Source organism: Podarcis vaucheri (assembly GCF_965113315.1).
Source record: "Podarcis vaucheri genome assembly, chromosome: 1".
Taxonomy (NCBI): Eukaryota; Metazoa; Chordata; class Lepidosauria; order Squamata; family Lacertidae; genus Podarcis; species Podarcis vaucheri.
Genome location: NC_138759.1, coordinates 133,350,667 through 133,371,142, shown reverse-complemented (window position 1 = coordinate 133,371,142; position 20,476 = coordinate 133,350,667). Strand labels below are relative to the sequence as shown.

Below are 20,476 nucleotides of genomic sequence, written 5' to 3'. Positions count from 1 at the left end.
TGCTCTATTCACATATGAAGTAGAACCTTCTCTACATGAAATAGAGCGTGCAGAGGGTAGGAGATGACAAAGCCAGGCCTTTCCAACTCAACTCAACTTGCAGCCCTCCAACAGTTCAAATAGTTTTCTACCAGCCCAGCTCTTAGATCAAAGGCATACCACAGCAATCCTGAGCTGCTCATACGAACAGGATCAAAATATGAATGAAATAAACTGTCCTGCAACACGTAGCCCGGCCCATAACAAATATAGTTATAGCATATAAACCTGCCAGTTACCAAAACTATTTTGGAAGCAGCTCCCCCCTCCCGGGAAGGCCACTTTCTTCTTGAAAACTCAAGCAGCAAGTCAACCCCGACTTTAACATTTATTCTGGCTTGGTGTTAATACTGCTAATTAAACTAGAAACTCGGGTGGATGACAGCATCTTTCTTAATTAAGGAATATTTTCAAAGCACTCAAAGCTGAAGGTCAGCAGAGAAACAGGGAATGTAAAAGCGGCCGAAGCTCAGCTACAATTCTCATTTATTGAAACTGGTTATCAGGTTTCATATATAAGGTCTTACAACTGCAGACTTGAACAAAGCAAAATAATACAATGGCTGGAAATCAAATTAAGAGTTGGATCGTTCCTCCAAGGTGTACACTGGGGGGGAAAGAAAACCCACACAATTCCCCAATCTGATGCCCTCCAAAGTTTTGGAGTACAACCCCCTGAATATTGGCCATTCCAGCTGGGTTCTGATGGGTGCTGGTAGTGCAGAACATCTGGGGCAGACCAGTTTGGGGAAGGCTGTAACAGGCCAGCGTACACCCCAGATATGACAGCTCTGTGCTTTCATTGTCAACCTAAGCCAGAACTAAACTCCTAACGGATGTACAGAGGTCAACGTTCTCACCCTATACGCCTGCCTGGCTTAATGGATGTGCTTTTAAGATGGCTTCTTGGCTTTCAGCAGAGAACTCTGCCCACTTTACATGATACAGGGGGTCACATATATTGACTGGGAGGTTTTTACAGGGAGGTAATGCAGCAGTGCTGCTTATTATGGCCATAGACTTTTCACTCATAATGGTTTGTGGCCAAAGGGTTGGGAAACCCGGAGGATGCTGGGACAACAACTCCCAATGTGGCTGAGCACTGGCCATGCCAGCTGGAGCGGATGGGGTCACAGGGGAACAATATCTGGAGGGCCAAAATCCTCTCCATTTGGGGAATCCTGCTGCAGGGAGAAGAGGGACTATACAGGTAAACTAATCCCAGCCATTGCATAAAATCTGTGCTCAAACCAATATTCCAGACAAATATTAAGGTTTGGGGACAATGTCAGCCGTGGCTCCTTAACTACAACACACCCTTATTTTTACTGGCCGTTATTTTGTAAAAAATAAAGTAAATGTTTCCCATTTACAAAAAACTAATCGTAAGTGCTTATTCTCAGGTAGCAAAAACACCCCAATCTCCACATACCTATGGCTGACTCACACCATCTAAGTTCAGCTGTTTGTTCAGAGCACCTAGTGTCAAAGGAATGATTGTTTAATCAGCCAGGTCTGTTTACACAACCCGTGTGTGTTCAGCAGAGAGACCCATTATGTTCTACAAAATGGTGCTGAAATGAAAAACCAAACCAAACCAAACCAGGGAGAAGGACACTACAGACTTGATTCTTTAAGGCAGCCATTTAAAGGGGGGAGGGGGAGTACTAACGAAAAACAACAAAGTGCAACTAGTCAAGTAGCTAGTCAAGGACCTTCTTCTGGAGAAAATTTGTTTTGCTAGTGTATTTCATCTGAAAATAGGGCAGCTCTATTTACCGCCGTACACTAAAATCCAAGCTGCCCTTCAGTAAAATATTTGACTGCCTGGAAGTTTGACACCATTAAAAGAAAAGCAAGGCTTCAGATGATGGGAGTGGAATGCTGGTAAAATCCTCTAATACTGCTCATGGGAACCTGCAAAACAACATCAGTGCATAACAGAGAGAACGCTTAACAGAAAATCAAACCTCATGACAGCAGCGGCATTTGTAAGAGATGTACAGAACTCCTCATGATTGTGATGCTTTTAAAAGAGACTGTAATATCCTCACTGCAACAAGCTGCAACAGTCTGATTTGGGGACAACATGCCCGCTGTTATTTCCTATTAAGACACTTTATTCTGTGGTGCAAGAGCCTTCTGTGTAAGACGTCATCAGGAACTCCAGTGGGATTTACCGTAATCTGCGGAAGGCTCATCTTGGCCGATCTATTTGATGGGATCTCCTGTGTCTTTCCAAAGATAGAGTCCCGCTCAAATTCTGAAGTCTCTCCTCCGGCCTCTTCCGTTAACATTCCAGCACCTAAAGGGCAGACTTGCTTCTTTTGATACGCCAGTTTCTGCAGGCAGTGGCTGAAGATCTTTTAGCTGCTATTGAAGACACTGAGTTGGGGGCTGGATGTGTGGAAGGACAGCCTTCGCTCGAGTTCTTTGCTAATTAATCAGAAGGCGGCGTCCCATCCCATCCTTAGCAGTTCAGGCCCAGCCCTGTCCAGTGATCTGGCACCATCAAAAAATACTTGTCCATTGCTTCACAAAACCTCGTCCGGTACAGTTCTGGAGATACTACCGTTGGCATCTTACCTAATTTACGCAGAGAAAAAAATTGTCTTAGACATTAACTTTAGGAATAACTAATCTGTCGTATACGTCACAAGTTACGGGTTGCATCCCAGTGGAGAATTGCAGAACATTCTTCCCCCTCCCACCACCACCTAAATCTGTTCTGGGTTTTCCCTCAGAAACTGATGAGGGGATGGAGAGAGGGGAAATTGTATTGTGCTAGTGCAAAATGTTCATTACCGCCCAGTCTTTAGATTCTCTTTGACAAGGGGCTGCAAAACACAAGACCTCATGTTACGAGGGCTGTTAAATCCACGTCGGCAGGGCAAAAATCCCAGAGGATGATTCCCTCTCCGCTCCCCACCCCATTTAGAGAATGTATAAGCACATATTTTGTGGTAAACCTGACAACTGGAACCATATTTATTCTTAGGCTGCAGGCAACAGCCATGCCTAAGAAATATCTTCTGTGCTTTACATAATTGCCATCTCTATCAAACAGAGCTAAGTATCCAACCCTTTTTCGCAGCATGACTTTTCAAAGCACTGTGCTTCTGCTCAAAGGTTATGAGGTCACATTGACAGGACGGGACTTCCAAGGAAAGAATTCTAATAAGCAAATTTATTCCTCCACCCCACCCCCACCAGGAAAGGAGATCTACAGTATCCTGCAAACTGTTTTGATTAATGCTCCCAAGTCAACATTTGAAGTAACGGACCTGGATGAGCGTTCAAATTACTTGTGGAGGGGGAGATATGGGGACCCTTAATCAAACCCTCAACTCCCATATTCCAACTTTCCTTCTATTTCATTCACATGACCTCTCTGGAGCCCACATCTTTTTTTCTCCTTTTTTGCAGGGGGGAGAGAGAAAGGACAAAGAGTAATGGGTCCGGGCCTCTTGCTCCCCCCTCCTTAGTAATCTGGTGAAATGACATGGACCCCTGATTTCAAAACAACTACACCAAAGTGGTTTTGAACACCAAAGCTGGTACTAGTGGAGGAACTAGGAATCTTTATTTTTAATGGAAAAATAAAAATAAATTGAGGCCCTTAAATGTTACCCTTAAGAATGTGTTACTTAAAAGGGTTATCCAGCATTTGGCACTCAAATATATACAGTGGTACCTCAGGTTACAGACGCTTCAGGTTACATATGCTTCAGGTTACAGACTCCGCTAACCCAGAAATAGTACCTCGGGTTAAGAACTTTGCTTCAGGATGAGAACAGAAATCGGGCTCCGGGAGCAGCAGGAGGCCCCATTAGCTAAAGCGGTGCTTCAGGTTAAGAAGAGTTTCAGGTTAAGAACGGACCTCCGGAATGAATTAAGTACTTAACCCGAAGTACCACTGTGTGTGTGTGTGTGTATTATATATATATATATATATATATATATATTTGCTTTCGTAGATTTTCACGGGTACAGGAATGCAGGTTTTGGTGTCTTCGGGTGTCTTCCCGTGTAAGAGTCGGGGTGTCTGGGCGACGTTTCGACGAGGTCTCACTCGTCATCTTCAGGCTGGTGTGCTCTGTTCCAGTAACAAGAAGCCGAAAGCACCAGCCTGAAGATGACGAGTGAGACCTCGTCGAAACGTCGCCCAGACACCCCGACTCTTACACGGGAAGACACCCGAAGACACCAAAACCTGCATATATATATATATATATATATATATATATATATATATATATATATATGCTTGCATATGCTTGCATATTTATACTTACAGGAGAAGTGGAATAAGAGGCGAAGGGGAACAAATCACAGTGTATGTATTGATAGCTAAGAATTAAGACTCACCTTGTCCTCCTAAAATGCCTGTTGACTTAACTACCATCTCAAGCTTTTTGTCCCAAGTAAATGTGCGAATGTAATCTGTAACAAAAAGATAAGTAGCATGGGTGAGCTACAGAGGTTTGGATGCTCCACAGAATCGGTACCATTAGCAGTCTTTACCCTTTCACAGTTCCTTCTGTCTACATGGCACCATCTCCCTGCAACTTCTGCAATGCTATTCACCCATATCATTTTCAAGCTCATCGCCTTGATGCACTGAGGGAATGTGGCGTATTCCTGGGAATCCCAGGAACGCAGTTTACCCCTCATAAGGCTACAGTTCCCGGCACCGTGACCAGTTCCCAGGATTCTTTCGAGGAAGTGGTGCGGTGTGCATGGGATCTGAGTCTGCTGTGTGGAGTGGCTGCCACGTCTAGGCAGCCCCGAGTTGGACTCCACGTGGTACGTAAATGATGGGAAGTTCTTCTCATACGGGCAGCCACTCCACAGGTTTTTGGGGTCGAAAGGTTACGTACCAATAATCCCAACCACAAGTTCGTCGGAGGTATCATCTCGGCCCACAAGAAGAGAATAATCAATGATGAGATGGCTGGAAAGGAAATGGGAATCACTGTGGATGGAAGCCTTGAGCACGGCCTTGGAGTGAGAACGGATGTACAAGGGGTTGTCGCGCACAAGCTTCAAGAGGTTTTCATCCAGGAGAACAACATCGCAGCTCTCTTTCCCCGTGTCCGTCTTCACATTCCTGTTCCGTAAGGAGCCTTTCAGGTCAAAAACCTGGCAGCAGAAGAGACAGCAGGTTACGGCAAACCACGGTTTATCCTGCGAGATGCCTCCTGTTTTGCTCCTCCCCCACTGTGAGCAGGAGCATCAAACCATGGTACTTGGCTCAGTGATGGGTCTCAACAGGAAAAGTGTCTTGTCTCGCTCCAAACCAGGCTTAGTAAGCCAAGAACAAATCTTGGCTGCAAGGAAAGAGGAAAGCAGGCAGCAATGTCTGTGTTCACAGTAAACTAGAAACTGTCGTTTACTGTGACAGGGGAGTTTGAAATGACTTCCCTCAGAATAATGTCTGAAACTCCCATTGTTCTAGGCGTATTTTGTGATAGGAGATTTCATCAGCGCAAGCCGTTTCTGAGTTCCGGGCGCAGTACTGCGCCTAAGATTTCAGATTAAAACTGTGGAGTGGAAGGAAAGGAGAACCTTTTTCTACCTCCCCACTTCTAGTTACTCTCTGAAGACTTGAGAAGAGACCCTCTTCAGAATATTAGAGGGGTGGGCCAGGGAAGGGGAAGACCATGCTAAAATTGAACATAATATTTTAGCTGCAGTTCACATTTTCAGCTTTGTGTTCTTATTATTAAAAAAATGCACCTAGACATTCCGTTGTTGGGCCCATAACCTAGGTTTAAGGCAGTGTTTTTCAACCACTGTTCCGCGGCACACTAGTGTGCCGCGAGATGTTGCCTGGTGTGCCGTGGGAAAAATTCGAAAGATTTTTTAAAAAAATAATGTCACATTTTTGCCCACTAGGCGGGTCCGCTCTCATCCGATTCCCCATAGAGAGCAGCGGGGCTCTGACATCTCCCTCTCCGCACACAGTGTCATCCGCCGGCTCAGCAGGGATCAGCGGGTCAATCCCCGCTGAGCAGAGAACAGTCCGCAACGTTTTTGTTTGCCATTAAAGAAAAAAATATTAAACCATGCTTGAATGTCAGAACTGGTTACTAAAATTTTTGAATCCACCACTGATGTTAAGTGTTTGTGTTTATTTGATTTGTGTTTATTTGATTCCTATTCAAGAGAATTACTTTATATATAGTCAATATAGGCACAGAGTTAATTTTTTTAACATTTTCTAACGGTGGTGTGCCTCGTGATTTTTTTTCATGAAACAAGTGTGCCTTTGCCCAAAAAAGGTTGAAAAACACTGGTTTAAGGTACCACTTAGCTTTCATGTCTCAGTTTATAACACTGCCTCAGAATGGCAGCAGTCCTAGGGCAACAGCAGTTGGTTAATTTAATAAGAGTATTTCCCCAACTCCTCACTACCTTAATCAGGGGGGGAAATAGAAAGGTTTGTTACACATAGCTATTTTATTGAGAAATTCATTTTAAAAATTAATATCTATTAGTAGGTCTACTGCTATTACAGTGGTACCTTGGGTTAAGTACTTAATTCGTTCCGGAGGTCCGTTCTTAACCTGAAACTGTTCTTAACCTGAAGCACCACTTTAGCTAATGGGGCCTCCCACTGCCTCCACACCGCCGGAGCACGATTTCTGTTCTCATCCTGAAGCAAAGTTCTTAACCTGAAGCACTATTTCTGGGTTAGTGGAGTGTGTAACCTGAAGCGTATGTAACCTGAAGCGTAGGTAACCCAAGGTACCACTGTATCAGTATTATCGCAAGTCTCTAACCTAGCACCTCAAACTGCTTTCCCTCAGTATCAGAGTGGGTGAAGTTAGAGTGTTGGCATCAATTTGCCTCGAGAGACAATGGAGTGTGCCTCCGGGGGTGAAATTAAACCTCTTTAGAATCCCAGCAGCTGCACACCATGGGTCAAACCTCTGCACAGCTGCAGATGCATGAACATGGGACTTAAAAAGTAACGCCAGCAGCCTCTGGTCTTCCAGCCACAAAACGAAAAAAGAGCAGAGAAATATAACCATTTCTCATGGTAATTCCAAGCCTGGCATCCACTAAGTATTTTGGGTGGCTGCTATCGCCTCTGCTGACAGAAAGCCTCTGACAGAAGAGCAGGGAGTTTCCTCACCTCCCTTAAGGAATTCAAGCCACTGCTATTTTAATTTCATAAAAAATATAAAATGTGTGTGTGTGTGTGTGTGTGTGTGTGTGTGTGTGTATAGAGAGAGAGAGGGAATATGCTGGCTGCCACATACTGAAGTTTAAGGAAATAAGAACAGCCATTTGGAAGGGAATGCAGAATCTGAGCTACTACTAGCAACCGATATGTATTGTTTCGCTGTCCTCAGGGTCAGAAATAGCTTTCAGATTAAGAGCAGAGAACTGCTTGCGAGGGGCGGGGAGAGATATATTTTCCCCTGGGACTATGAAGCTGTGTCTGCTTTCATGAAACAAGGACTTATTTCATGTACGCACATGTGCATGTTGGGGGTCACAATGCTGTGAGGAGGTATGGCTGGCCCTCAAAGCCGAGTGACTGGTGTAAAACCTTTGGAGGAGGAAGACGGACAAAGTCCAGTGCAAATAATGCGGGCAAGTGCAGAACAGCTCCATGTGTAACCAACTGCTGCTAGCAGCTTTGCCGCCTCTCCTAATGCAAGAGTTTCCAATGCAGGGGCAAGCTTGCCACTTTGCCAGTGAGCCTTTTCTCACCTGAGCCATCTTTCTGCCATAGAAGAGGTTTTCCATGACCAACAGGTCAAGCTTCTTCTCCGTGTTGTTCTGAGAGTTCTTGTAACCAATCCGGTAAACCCCAAGAATCTTGGCCAGAGCCGTTGGCTTCTGAGATAGAGGAGACAGTTGATTTGCCAAGTGAAAAGTTGTTCCCGTTTCAGCTCACAAATGAAATGCACCTAAATGCGTACAGCATGAGGTAGGGATATGGGCAAGGAAGTGTATGTGGCCAGTTTCTCTAGATTTGTCCTCCATGATTTCCGACAGCCATGGCAAACAGTTAGGAATGATGGGAGTTGTAGTCTAACAACAACCAAAGCCAGGCAGAAAGTATCAAGATTAAAGCTAAGGAAGAACACGTCGTGCCTCTTACCTTTTGCTGAACCGCGTTAGTGATGTACATGAAATAGTGTGGGGCGAAGTCCAGAAAGGACTGGACTTCAAGGCGAGGCATCTGCTTCAAGATAAATCGGTCATCTAGGGGAGAATGTGCATTGATGCATGATGTACTTTTAAAACAAACAAATGTCACTATGCAAAATTGTCTGGCCCTTTCACAAATCACCATCTAAAGCCCAGTTCTGTGTGAAAACTATAGTTTCAGTTTTAGGTAGTTAGGATGTTAGCAAAGAGCTGGCTCAGAATGTACTGACCTTGCACAATTCTTTTTTAAAAAAACATATTTTTAAATAAATTTTCTGTTTTACAATTTAAAATCTTCACTTAAACAATATCAATATCAATATCAATCACTTCCCTTCTTCTCTTTCTGTGGTCCATTTTGCATAACACAAATCCCTGCATACTTTATATAAACTAGACCATTCAGTATTCCATTATTACATCCATCAAAACTTATTTACACTGTTGAATTATCTTAATGCTGCCCATTTTTTCCAAACTACACAATTTCCCTCCTTACATTAAAATTAATATTTTTCAATCTTCTTTAAACATATGTTTTTCTTATTCTCTTATTTTATGGGTTAGGTCCGCAAGCTGCTCTTATTTCATCAGTTTAAGTTGCCAATCTTTTTTGGTTGGAACCTCGCTCATTTTCTATTTTTGGGCTAACAAAAAACAGGCCGTAGTAGCGGCATAAATAAATAACATTTTTTTGGGAATTTCCATCTGAATTATCCCCAACAGAAAGGACTCTGGTGGTTTTTTTTTTTTGAAAAGTGCTTTTAAACATTTTTTTCAATTCATTATCAATTATTTCCCAATACTCTTTTACCCTTTTACAGGTCCACCACATATGAAAGAACGTTCCCTCAACCTCATTACACCTTGCACGATTCATCCATGTGGAATAAAAGACAAGAGTAAGCACTTACACAAAGGGACAAGCGAGAGGCCAGTCACTTACCTTCAGTCACATAAAAAGCAGCTCCAGATTTGCCTCCCCGTGCCTGCCAGGGCAGAGAGTGAGAGAGGGAACGGATAAAATCTTCTTCGCTGCTCCCAAGTATCACTTCACGCATTTTGTGGAACTCTCCCGCGTAGTAAATCCGGCAGTAGAACTTGGCGTTGGCATCAGAGAATTCTGTGGAAAAACACGGAGGCAGAGAGGCCATGGAAGATCCACTTCCTAGAAGAGATGCTCACCCATATTTAAGGTCTCCTCTTTTTAAAATCCTTAGATTCCTCCACCCTAACCTTGCCTACTCCAGTTGGTGGCAGATTCTCCTACACGTCTGAGCCCCACAGGAACCTTCCGCTGGACGACCTTGTGTCCCTCTGGACCAGAATCTGCCACTGGATCTTTGGTTCAGTCACTATATTCTACCACAATCTTCAGGTCTAGATAGTTTATATGACAATGACATGCTGCAACATATTTTCAAGAGCATCACAAATGTAGAACTGTAGAGACTGCAGCAAAAGCATTTCATTGAGGCTGCGTTGTCGTGGCTGGAGTTTATCCAATTATTTGGCATGCCAAGCAACACAAATATCTACCGTATTTTTCGCTCTATAGGACGCAGTTTTTCCCCTCCAAAAATTGAGGGGAAATGTGTGTGCGTCCTATGGAGCGAATGCAGGCTCCTTGGCTTCAGCGATAGCAACGCGAAGCCTCCGAAGCGCAGAGGGAGCGCTCCCTCCGTGCTCCGGAAGCTTCGCCTTGCTTTCGCTGAAGCCTGGAAAGCGAGAGGCATCGGTGCGCACCGACCCCTCTTGCTCTCCAGGCTTCAGGGATAGCCGCGCGCAGCCCCTCCGGCAGGGAGAGGCTGCATGTGGCTATGGCTTCTTTAGTCCCGTGCAGCTTCTCCCTGCCGGAAGGGTTGCGTGGGGCTATGGCACAAGCCAAGGCAGCCAGCGGGATCCATCCCGCTGGCTGCCTTGCCTTGTGCCATAGCCGCGCGCAACCCCTCCGGCAGGGAGAGGTTGCGCGCATCCTGTACGCTGCTCTTTGGGGCGGGGGGGGGAAATAAGATTATTTTTCTTGATTTCCCCCCCTAAAAACTGGGTGCGCCCTCTGGAGCGAAAAATACGGTAAGTGTAAAAGCTTGCTCTGAGCCTTCGTGGTAAGGCAGCAAAAATATCTACATGCACCAGTACAAATCTTTGCAGATCTCTATTCAGATAGCCCAATGCAGTGAGATGTGTGCATCTTAAAAGCCAATAAAAGCTTAGATTTCTCAGGTCACAGAATCAGCTGCTATATGGAAAGCCAGGCTGACAAGACACATCTTTCACTTGGATAGTGAGCAGTTCTGGCTGACTCAAGAATCCGATGGCAAGTTCTGAGCAAACTCTGCTGCTAGTTTACGATACACCTTGGTTTTCTGATTCTGAGAGGCCACCGGGAATAAACAGCACTGGTGCATAAGCAAGGGATATCTTACAGAGCTATGCTTAGTTTGCAAGTGGCAAAAAAAATCAACTTCTTATCCAAGCAGGCCACATCCACACCATAAATTTAAAGCACTATGATGCCATTTTAAACAGTCATGGCTTCCCCCCAAAGAATTCTGGGAGCTGTAGCTTGCTTGTTAGATTTCTATTCTGCTCACAGAGCTACAATTCCCAGTGTTTCCTGCATAGAGGGATTCATTGTTAAACCGCATTCGGAACTGTAGCTCTAAGACGGCAACAGCAGGCTCCTCACAACTCTCAGCGCCAGGACGGGCTCACTCATGGGGCAAGGTGAGGAGACTGCCTCAGACCGCAGGATCCCCAGGGGCGGCAGATACAGCGGCCTTTGGGGCAACAGGAGGCACTGCTGACCTCCTCTCACCCTTGCTCCTGGTGTAGAGCTTCACTCACCCCCTCTTCCCCGGCTGGGGTATTTGTGCCATTTCAAGGTTAGCCTCAGGTGCCAAAATGTATTGGGCCAGCCCTGCTTAGCACCCTTAACAAACTACATTCCCCAGGATCCTTTGCAGGAAGCCATGGCTATTTAAAGTGGTACCACAGTGCTTTAAATGCATGGTGTGAATGTGGTCGTAACGTACTTAGAAACACCGCTGCCTCCTTTCAGATATTTGTGGAACTGGGTTCAATGAAATACATCAAAGATTAGAAAGTGAATCTGTAATTCTGATCAACAAGGGACTTGTCAGAGGAGATGACGCATCTGCCTCCGCGCTCCCCACTCTCAATTCTGGCTCCAAAACAGATTCCTACTTACGGAGTTCAACATGTGGATTTCCCAGCTGCTTCTTTTGTGCATCCCCTCCATCTGCTTCATCTAAAAGAGCAAACAGAAAATGGGACCAGAAGAAGAAGAGGAGTTTGGATTTGATATCCTGCTTTATCACTACCCGAAGGAGTCTCAAAGCGGCTAACATTCTCCTTTCCCTTCCTCCCCCACAACAAACACTCTGTGAGGTGAGTGGGGCTGAGAGACTTCAGAGAAGTGTGACTGGCCCAAGGTCACCCAGCAGCTGCAGGTGGAGGAGCGGAGACGCAAACCCGGTTACCCAGATTACGAGTCTATCGCTCTTAACCACTACACCACACTGGCTCTCCAGGGATGCAACCTTTCAGTTGTTCTTGCAGGTCAACAGAGGCCCTATTTTTCTCCCGCAAAAAGACACACTGACCATTTCCCAAAGCTAAAACTGAATACTGTCGGTAGATGCAGCAAAAGTCAAAATGGAAAAAAAATGTGAGAAGGTATCAAGGAATGAAAGTCAGTGGGATTGTCGCTACAACATACCCTGCCGTACACCGTTAATTAATTCAACAAATTATTCAAGAGATTCAGCACATTTCAGGGTTCAGGGGCGTCAACCTTGTATTTTGTTTTACTTTTGAAGTTGATTCCCTCCCCATCTCGAGAAAAGGGAACTATAATGTCATTTGCAGAAGATGAAAGATCCATTTAAGGAAGTGGAAATGAGAAGAAGACTTAAAACCTTGTACCTTGCGCCTCTGCACTTTGGCTCTCTCCCCCTTCTTTGCCTGTCTGCCCAACCTGATAGTAGGCACTGTCTGCTCCCCGCAAGGTCTCCTTTTTCTGAGAAGAGAGGTCGGGGCTCTTCCCTCCTGTACCACGGAAGAAGGACAGAACTCCATATGGCTTCTTTGCTATAACCAAAGTAAGGACAAAACATTTGGTGCAGCCCACTCCTCATTCATTCCATCACAAAGCCAAATGAGGCTGCCCTAAGCCCACCCAAGACTTCCAGCATATCTAGGTTGTTGCAAAATTGCAGAATTGTTGGGGGAAGTGTTTTGCTCTTAAAGGCATTGTGGGTCTTAGGAAAATTGTGTGTGTGTGTGTTGTTACCCACCAGAGACATGAGATGAGATCATCTGTAGCTGAGTAAGCCAAGGAAGTGGCTTTTTCGCAATGCAGGTGCGAAATGAACATTGCAAATACCAGTCCAAATACCTAAAAGACTGGACTAGATTTAGTGGAACTAAGTAACAGGTGGGTAGATTTGGGCTGAATGTTAGAGGAAATTTCATGATGGCAAGAAGATCATTCGAAGAAGTCACCTGCTACCTGTGTCAAAATAAAAAAATTCCTTCCAGTAGCACCTTAAAGACCAACTAAGTTAGTTCTTGGTATGAGCTTTCGTGTGCATGCACACTTCTTCAGATACACTGAAACAGAAGTTGCCAGATCCTTCTATATAGTGAGAAGGTGGGGAGGGGTATTACTCAGAAGGGTGGTGGGAATGGGAGATTGGCAGATAGCTGAGATGAGCCTGTAGACGACTCTTAACGACTGTAATAGGTCTTACAGGAAAAGGCAAGGGGTGAGAAGGTGAGAAATGGCTCAGTCATGTATAATGAGATAAGAATCCAATGTCTTTGTTCAGACCAGGTCTCTCCATGGTTTTAAGTTTGGTAATGAGTTGCAATCTGAAGAAGTGTGCATGCACACTAAAGCTCATACCAAGAACTAACTTAGTTGGTCTTTAAGGTGCTACTGGAAGGAATTTTTTTATTTTGACTATGGCAGACCAACACGGCTACCTATCTGTAACTGCTACCTGTGGTTCAAGTTAAGTAGAACTTTTATTTAAAAACCATTTTTAAAAGCCTATTGCCAATCACTCACCAGCATCTCTTTGAAAGATTTTTCACCAGTTAATCTATACGACCGGTTACATGTGGCACCTCTAGCTCAAAGCAACCCACAAAAACTAGCTCTGGAGTAGACAGAATATGAAGGAAATGACTGCCATAAAACTAGTGAGCCACTATGACCCTCACTAGACTTGTTGGGGTCTTCTGTCCTAATCCATCCAATATCTTTTGAGGTGAGGCCGTGTTGGGAGAAAGCAAGTACCCCAGAAGCAGCTGTATGCAGTGGCGTAGCGTGGGTTGTCAGCACCCGGGGCAAGGCAAGTAATTTGCACCCCCAACCCGTGGATTTGCGCCCCCTAACCTGTGGATTTGCACCCCCTAACCCTAACCCCCAGATGTTGTGCCCGGTGCGGCCGGCCCCCCCTGCACCCCCCACGCTACGCCACTGGCTGTATGGCAAAGGAGTTGAAAAATCCACCATGTCATTAAGCTAAGAATCCACTCTGCAGTGAACAGGAGAACAGGAAATTTCCTAGCTTTTAAAGGAGCACTCCCCCCACCCAAATAACCCCCCTCTGTCTTAAAAGGCTTTCAGGATCTTCTGTTTTTTCAAAGAATTGCACTGGAATTCTAAGTCAGCAACTACTTTTCTTTTAACGGTTGCTGAACACATTCATCATCACAATGCGGAAGACCCACAGCACAGCGGTGTCTGCAAGAAAAATTACTTGGACAGAGCTAGCAATAGGTGGATTTTTCACATCAATATTACAATTTATAAACACTGCAAGGTTGGTGCAGAATAATGATAAAAGGTTAGGCATGCCTCAGCTAGCATATGCCGAGATTTGATTTTCAATATTTGGTTAAACCATCAAGTCCTGAAGCTACACTGTTTGCACCTCCAAATTAAAAACACGACACCACAAACTCTTTAAATTCTTACGCTGCTCTGCCTCAGTTGTTTGGCTTGACTGCCCCATATTCATCTCAGGTAGTCGAACTGGACTGCTGTTCTTGGCTCTGCTTTCAGCCAGACTAGAGGGGGCAGAAAAAAAGCGTTTTGGGTCACTATGTTTTTACAATACAGCTGATGTAAATACAACCACATTGTCATCACTTGTAAGAAGGAACAGTCTTCAGCAGCAGAAGAAGAAGAGTTTGGATTTGATATCCCGCCTTTCACTCCCTTTAAGGAGTCTCAAAGCGGCTAACATTGTCCTTTCCCTTCCTCCCACACAACAAACACTCTGTGAGGTGAGTGGGGCTGAGAGACTTCAGAGAAGTGTGACTGGCCCAAGGTCACCCAGCAGCTGCATGTGGAGGAGCGGAGACACGAACCCGGTTCACCAGATTACGAGACTACTGCTCTTAACCACTACACCACGCTGGCTTCCAGGCTCCAAGGTCATGGCAAAAGTTCCTTCAGAGCATATAAAGGGCCCTTCTGAATTAGACCAAGGTCTCATCAAACCCCACATTCTCCCCCCCCCCGCCCCTCCCTTCATAAGAGCAGCCAGCTGGGTGCTTCTGCAAAGCTCACAAGGAGAGCACAAAAGCAAAAACGTTCCCTTTGTTTGCCCTCTTGGCAAGTGGCATTCAGGAGTAGGTTGCCTCTGGAACTAGAGGTTCAGCGAAGAAATGGCTGTTGATAGGCAGATATGCTTCAATGATTTAATCTCAAGCTTCGTGTGGAGTGAACCCTGAAGAGCCAGAGAACAGGCACCAAAACCATACTGAATTGACAGAGAGAACATTGGGCTTAGCAATGCCAAACTCATGTCCTTGGAGGCACTTCATCTGCTGTGATAAGATGTAGTTTATCTCCCGCTTGGACTACTGCCATGCACTCTACGTGGGGCTACCTTTGAAGGTGACCCGGAAACTACAATTAATCCAGAATGTGGCAGCTGGACTGGTGACTGGGGGTGGCCACCAAGACCATATAACACCGGTCCTGAAAGGCCTACATTGGTGCCCAGTATGTTTCCGAGCACAATTCAAAGTCTTGGTGCTGACCTTCAAAGCCCTAAATGGCCTCGGCCCAGTATACCTGAAGGAGCGTCTCCACCCCCATCATTCTGCCCGGACGCTGAGGTCCAGCGCCGAGGGCCTTCTGGCAGTTCCCTCACTGCGAGAAGTGAGGTTACAGAAAACCAGGCAGAGGGCTTTCTCGGTAGTGGCGCCTTCCCTGTGGAACGCCCTCCCACCAGATGTCAAGGAAATAAACAACTATCTGACTTTTAGAAGACATCTGAAGGCAGCCCTGTTTAGGGAAGTTTTTTAATGTTTGATGCGTTACTGTGTTTTTAATATTCTGTTGGGAGCTGCCCAGAGTGGCTGGGGAAACCCAGGCAGATGGCTGGGGTATAAATAATAAATTATTATTAGTATAGAAAAAATGTGACTGTGAAGAAAACCTGGTCACAATGAAGCTCAGCACACTGACCATAAAACACTGAACAAAAAGTGAAGTTTCTAGTCAATCCGAAAGGTGTCAGGGGACTTCTGCACTACTTCACTGCGCTGCAAGTGGATAGGTAGCAGACTGTCTCACCTGTTAGTTTGGAGTCCCTCTTCAGGATTGCTCTTCAGAGACACTTTGGATAATTCATCTAAGGCATTTCTGTATTCCTTACAGCTGAAGAGTAAAGCAAATGCGGTGTGTTATACCAGCTGTCCAACGCAGCTCAAAGTGTGGCAGGCAAAGACAAGAGGACTTAGATTTGCCTCCTGAGCTAGAAGCACACTTGAGTCTGGGCTGTGTCATTTCAGATTGCAGGTGAGGGCTCACGAGGTGCAATGCCCCACTGCAGAGCCTCCATATAAAAAATGGGCATGCATGTCAGAGAGAAGGTTTAATGAGACTGTTTCTTGGTATGCTAGTTTTCAATGGGGGGGGGAGTTTATTAAGGGTGGGGGAGAAGGTACATAAGAACATTCAACCATGTGAGCCTCATTCAACCGGAAGTGATAAGGACCCAGATACTCGGGAGAATTTTTAACTGCTTAATTAAGACACAATTAAGAGCTTCTGCTAGTGCTGTGTCTCTGGAGGCTCTAACTGCATGTAAAAGGTAAAGGGACCTCTGACTGTTAGGTCCAGTCGTGACTGACTCTGGGGTTGCGGCACTCATCTCACTTTATTGGCCAAGGGAGCCGGCATACAGCTTCCAGGTCATGTGGCCAGCATGACTAAGCCGCTTCTGGCGAACCAGAGCAGTGCACGGAAACGCTGTTTATCTTCCCGCCGGAGCGGTACCTATTTATCTACTTGCACTTTGACGTGCTTTCGAACTGCTAGGTTGGCAGGAGCAGGGACCAAGCAACAGGAGCTCACCCCGTCGCGGGGATTCGAACCACCAACCTTCTGATCGGCAAGTCCTAGGCTCTGTGGTTTAACCCACAGCGCCACCTGCGTCCCTGGTTAGAACTGTGCAAATTTGAACACTAAGCTAGGGGAAAGGGATAAATTGGGGGTTTTCCTGAGAAAACTTGGGGGGTTTCCTTCTGATCGGCAAGCCCTAGGCTCTGTGGGGTAAAAGTGTTACTGATTACTAGGCTCTGTGGGGTAAAAGTGTTACTGGTTTTACTTTTAGCCTGCCTCATCCAAAAACGTTCAAGCTTTTTTACACATGCACACCTGTCAAATGAACATCAGAAAGCCCACTCTTCAAAGCATGCTAAAGTCACTTGACATAAAGCCAGCCATCAAAAGGTCACTGGGTGTTTATGAAAAATGCTCAGGCTTGGCTAATTGTCAAAGGAAAGAGTACCATTAGCCTCACCTGCTAATGTACCTAATATACAAGTCTCTAAAATATTATGAATCTTAGCAATATTCCTCATTGCAGATGAAAGGATACAGAGGAGGAAGCACTTCATTTCCCAAACGTGGAGGTAAGACGAATACGACGCTGTAAACCAAAACACAACAAACCAACATACCTGAGAGCAAAAGCTATGATGGAGCTTGGTTCCTTTTCACAGACGGCAATAGGGACACGTTCGTGCTCATACATTAAGTAATGCTTGTCAGGCTCACTGCATTGAGAACACAACAGATTAAGCGATAATATATTATACGTTCAAGAACAAGCAATTCTACATTAACAAATCTGCCAGCCAAAAAGATAGCCAATAAATAAACTTTTCTTTGTTCAGGCTGCAGCAACATAACTGGAGTAGAGCTGAATTGTCAAACTGTAATGGTTTGCTACATATACATATTTCTATTCAAGTTACAGATGAATGTGTGTTTTGATTACAGTCATACCTCGGGATGAATATGCATCAGCTTAAATATTTTCGGGTTGCGCTCCGCAGTGACCAGGAAGTAATGGAGTGCTTTATTTCTGGGTTTCGCTGCTCGCACATACGCTCAAAATGACGTCACGCGCTGAAGCAGCGAAAAGCGACCTGTGCACGCGCAGTCGCGTCTTACGTTCGCTTCAGGATGCGAACGGGGCTCCGGAACGGATCCCGTTTGCATCCAGAGGTACCACTGTACTGTTTTTATGCTAATTGTGTTTCGTGGGTGTTGTTAACTACCCTTGCAACTGACCCAGAAGAGTGTGCTGTGTTTTGCAGAAAATATGCAAGCGGTGCAGCTTTTCATCCCTTCTTAAACTAGCTAGAAGGACCATCAGATTTTTCTAAAGGCCTTTCAAACCTGAGATCCTTTGCCAACCTGGTGTATTTTTAGTTAGTTTTCCACCTCGTGACATTTTTGTATGAAAGTGGTGTGTGTGTGTGTGTGTGTGTGTGTGTGTGTGTGTAATAAAGGAGGCCTTTATAACAGAAGACCTTTTAGTGGCGGTTAGTAGGGTCCACTAGGCAGCCATCCCTGCGCTAAGCTTGGCCTAAGAGCATTCAGTTGGCTACCTCTGACTATTACTCCATAGGAATGTTTACGAACATCATTTCACACACCCCACAATCAAATGCATAAAGATAAGCAGCCACATGCAACACAGTCAAGACAGCAAAATTCGGCTACCTGGAAAAATACATGGTGCACTGCTCCTAAGTAGTGTTGATTGTACTTACAAAGGGGATGGGATGGGACTGTAGCTATTTCCAGGTAACAAATTGGCCAGGATAGCTTTCATAGTGGACTTTTCTTTCACCTGGCTGTCTGTGGACCCCAGCAAATGCCCATCAAAGACATCTGGAAGAATAATAAAACATACGTCTCTCAATATTGTTAAAAAACCAGAGTTCCAAGATTTGCTTATTCTGGGGATGTTCAGAAGTCACCTGTTATCTCTATCGTATTGACTGGTCCAGCTATTATCCAGTAAAGCCACTGCTTCTAGCAAGACGACTGCAAAGAGATCACTATGATTTTAATATACCGTATTTTTCGCCCCATAGGACGCACTGGCCCATAGGACGCATCAAGTTTTTTTGGGGGGAAATAAAGTAAAAAAAAATTATTCCCCCCCCCAGGCACTTGTGGGGCAGGCAGCGGGGAGAAGCGCTCTTCTCCCCGTCTCCCACCTTCAGATCAGGTCCGGGGACAGCGGGGAGACGCGCTGCTGTCCCCGGAGTGGTGGGGCAGGCAGCGGGGAGAAGCGCTCTTCTCCCCGTCTCCCACCTTCAGATCAGGTCTGGGGACAGCGGGGAGACGCGCTGCTGTCCCCGGAGTGGTGGGGCAGGCAGCGGGGAGAAGCGCTCTTCTCCCCGCCGCCCGCCTTGAGATCAGGTCTGCTGTCCCCGGAGTGGTGGGGCAGGCAGCGGGGAGAAGCGCTCTTCTCCCCGTCTCCCACCTTCAGATCAGGTCCGGGGACAGCGGGGAGACGCGCTGCTGTCCCCGGAGTGGTGGGGCAGGCAGCGGGGAGAAGCGCTCTTCTCCCCGTCTCCCACCTTCAGATCAGGTCCGGGGACAGCGGGGAGACGCGCTGCTGTCCCCGGAGTGGTGGGGCAGGCAGCGGGGAGAAGCGCTCTTCTCCCTGCCGCCCGCCTTGAGATCAGGTCTGCTGTCCCCGGAGTGGTGGGGCAGGCAGCGGGGAGAAGCGCTCTTCTCCCCGCCGTCAGCCTCCAAACCACTTCGGGAGACAGCGGGATGGCGGCGTTCCGCCTCCCTCTGTCCCCCGACCTTGTGGGGCTGGTGCTGGGGCTCTCCTGAAGCCTGGCGAGCGAGAGGGGTCGGTGCGCACCGACCCCCCTCGCTCTCCAGGCTTCAGCGAAAGCCTGCATTCGCCCCATAGGACGCACCCACATTTCCCCTTCATTTTTGGAGGGGGAAAAGTGCGTCATATAGGGCGAAAAATACGGTAGCTCACGGTGCCAAAAATCAGTCTCGGGGCTTTTGATAGTCTTGTACTTGGGTCAACGTGAACAAAACGTACATGTCTAAAAAAACCTCTGCAGTTCTGGAAAAAGAAGGCATAAGCCCACAAAACCTGAATGCTGAAAATGGCAAAACTGTCAGTGATGCTGAAATGCAACTCCCTCCTCAACACCCAATTTTTGCTCACCTAGTACACGTAGAAAGGGCATGTGCTAAAGGAAGAAATGCCAAGCCTGCCATGAAGATAATTCATTGAATAAATGCATTTTTGGTTACGTGGTTCAGCCGGCAGGAGGGGACGGGGAAGCAAAACAAAGGCACTACTGAGGATGGTACCTTCCGAGCCGCTAGCCATGTCTGCTTCTGACTGTGCGTTGGCAAAAGAGGTTCCTCCTGTCAGCTGGTCCGACACGACTTCCAGAGGGGCAGGGAGCTGCAGAAGGGAAGAGCTTGTGGAGCTTTGGCTCGACAAGGTTGTCAAGAAACGGTCCTCTGCAAAATGGGGGCGGACGAGAGAACCATACACCCAGTTAATTACTTAAAAGCTGACCCAACATACAAGCCGCATATTTCTGAAGGCATTCTCTATTCGCCTCTTGCGAATTATTTAGCATAGGTTGGAAAAAAGAAAATGGGCACACAAATAAGCATCCCTCCCATTTTGATCACTTGCATTACCCTTCATCTGCAAGAGGAACCAGCCAGTTCTTCCTATTATCTATCTATCTATCTATCTATCTATCTATCTATCTACCTACCTACAGTGGTGCCTCACAAGACGAAAATAATCCGTTCTGTGATTCTCTTCGTCTAGCGGTTTTTTCGTCTTGCGAAGCAAGCCCATTGAAGGATTAGCGGATTAGCGCTATTAGCGGCTTTTAGCGGCTTATCTGCTGATCGGATCAGCTG

General features: G+C 46.1%; 1 protein-coding gene across 5 annotated transcripts in view; it reads right to left on the bottom strand.

The window, feature by feature from the left end:
* Positions 1 to 1,735: 1,735 nt before the first annotated feature.
* PIKFYVE (phosphoinositide kinase, FYVE-type zinc finger containing) overlaps positions 1,736 to 20,476 on the bottom strand; it is a 104,086-nt gene continuing 85,345 nt past the window's right edge. For 4 of the 5 annotated variants that reach the window (XM_082222111.1, XM_082222110.1, XM_082222114.1 and 1 more), the window contains 13 exons: positions 19,904 to 20,059; positions 18,322 to 18,442; positions 17,221 to 17,316; positions 15,830 to 15,913; positions 14,219 to 14,310; positions 12,157 to 12,321; positions 11,420 to 11,479; positions 9,155 to 9,331; positions 8,159 to 8,262; positions 7,765 to 7,893; positions 4,920 to 5,181; positions 4,408 to 4,482; positions 1,736 to 2,625 (listed from right to left, as the gene is read on the bottom strand). In XM_082222111.1, the coding sequence (XP_082078237.1) occupies positions 2,510 to 2,625; positions 4,408 to 4,482; positions 4,920 to 5,181; positions 7,765 to 7,893; positions 8,159 to 8,262; positions 9,155 to 9,331; positions 11,420 to 11,479; positions 12,157 to 12,321; positions 14,219 to 14,310; positions 15,830 to 15,913; positions 17,221 to 17,316; positions 18,322 to 18,442; positions 19,904 to 20,059 (1,637 nt within the window). In that variant the 3' untranslated portion in view covers positions 1,736 to 2,509. The remainder of the gene's footprint in view (positions 2,626 to 4,407; positions 4,483 to 4,919; positions 5,182 to 7,764; positions 7,894 to 8,158; positions 8,263 to 9,154; positions 9,332 to 11,419; positions 11,480 to 12,156; positions 12,322 to 14,218; positions 14,311 to 15,829; positions 15,914 to 17,220; positions 17,317 to 18,321; positions 18,443 to 19,903; positions 20,060 to 20,476) is intronic. The other variant, XM_082222112.1, reaches the window with a different exon arrangement.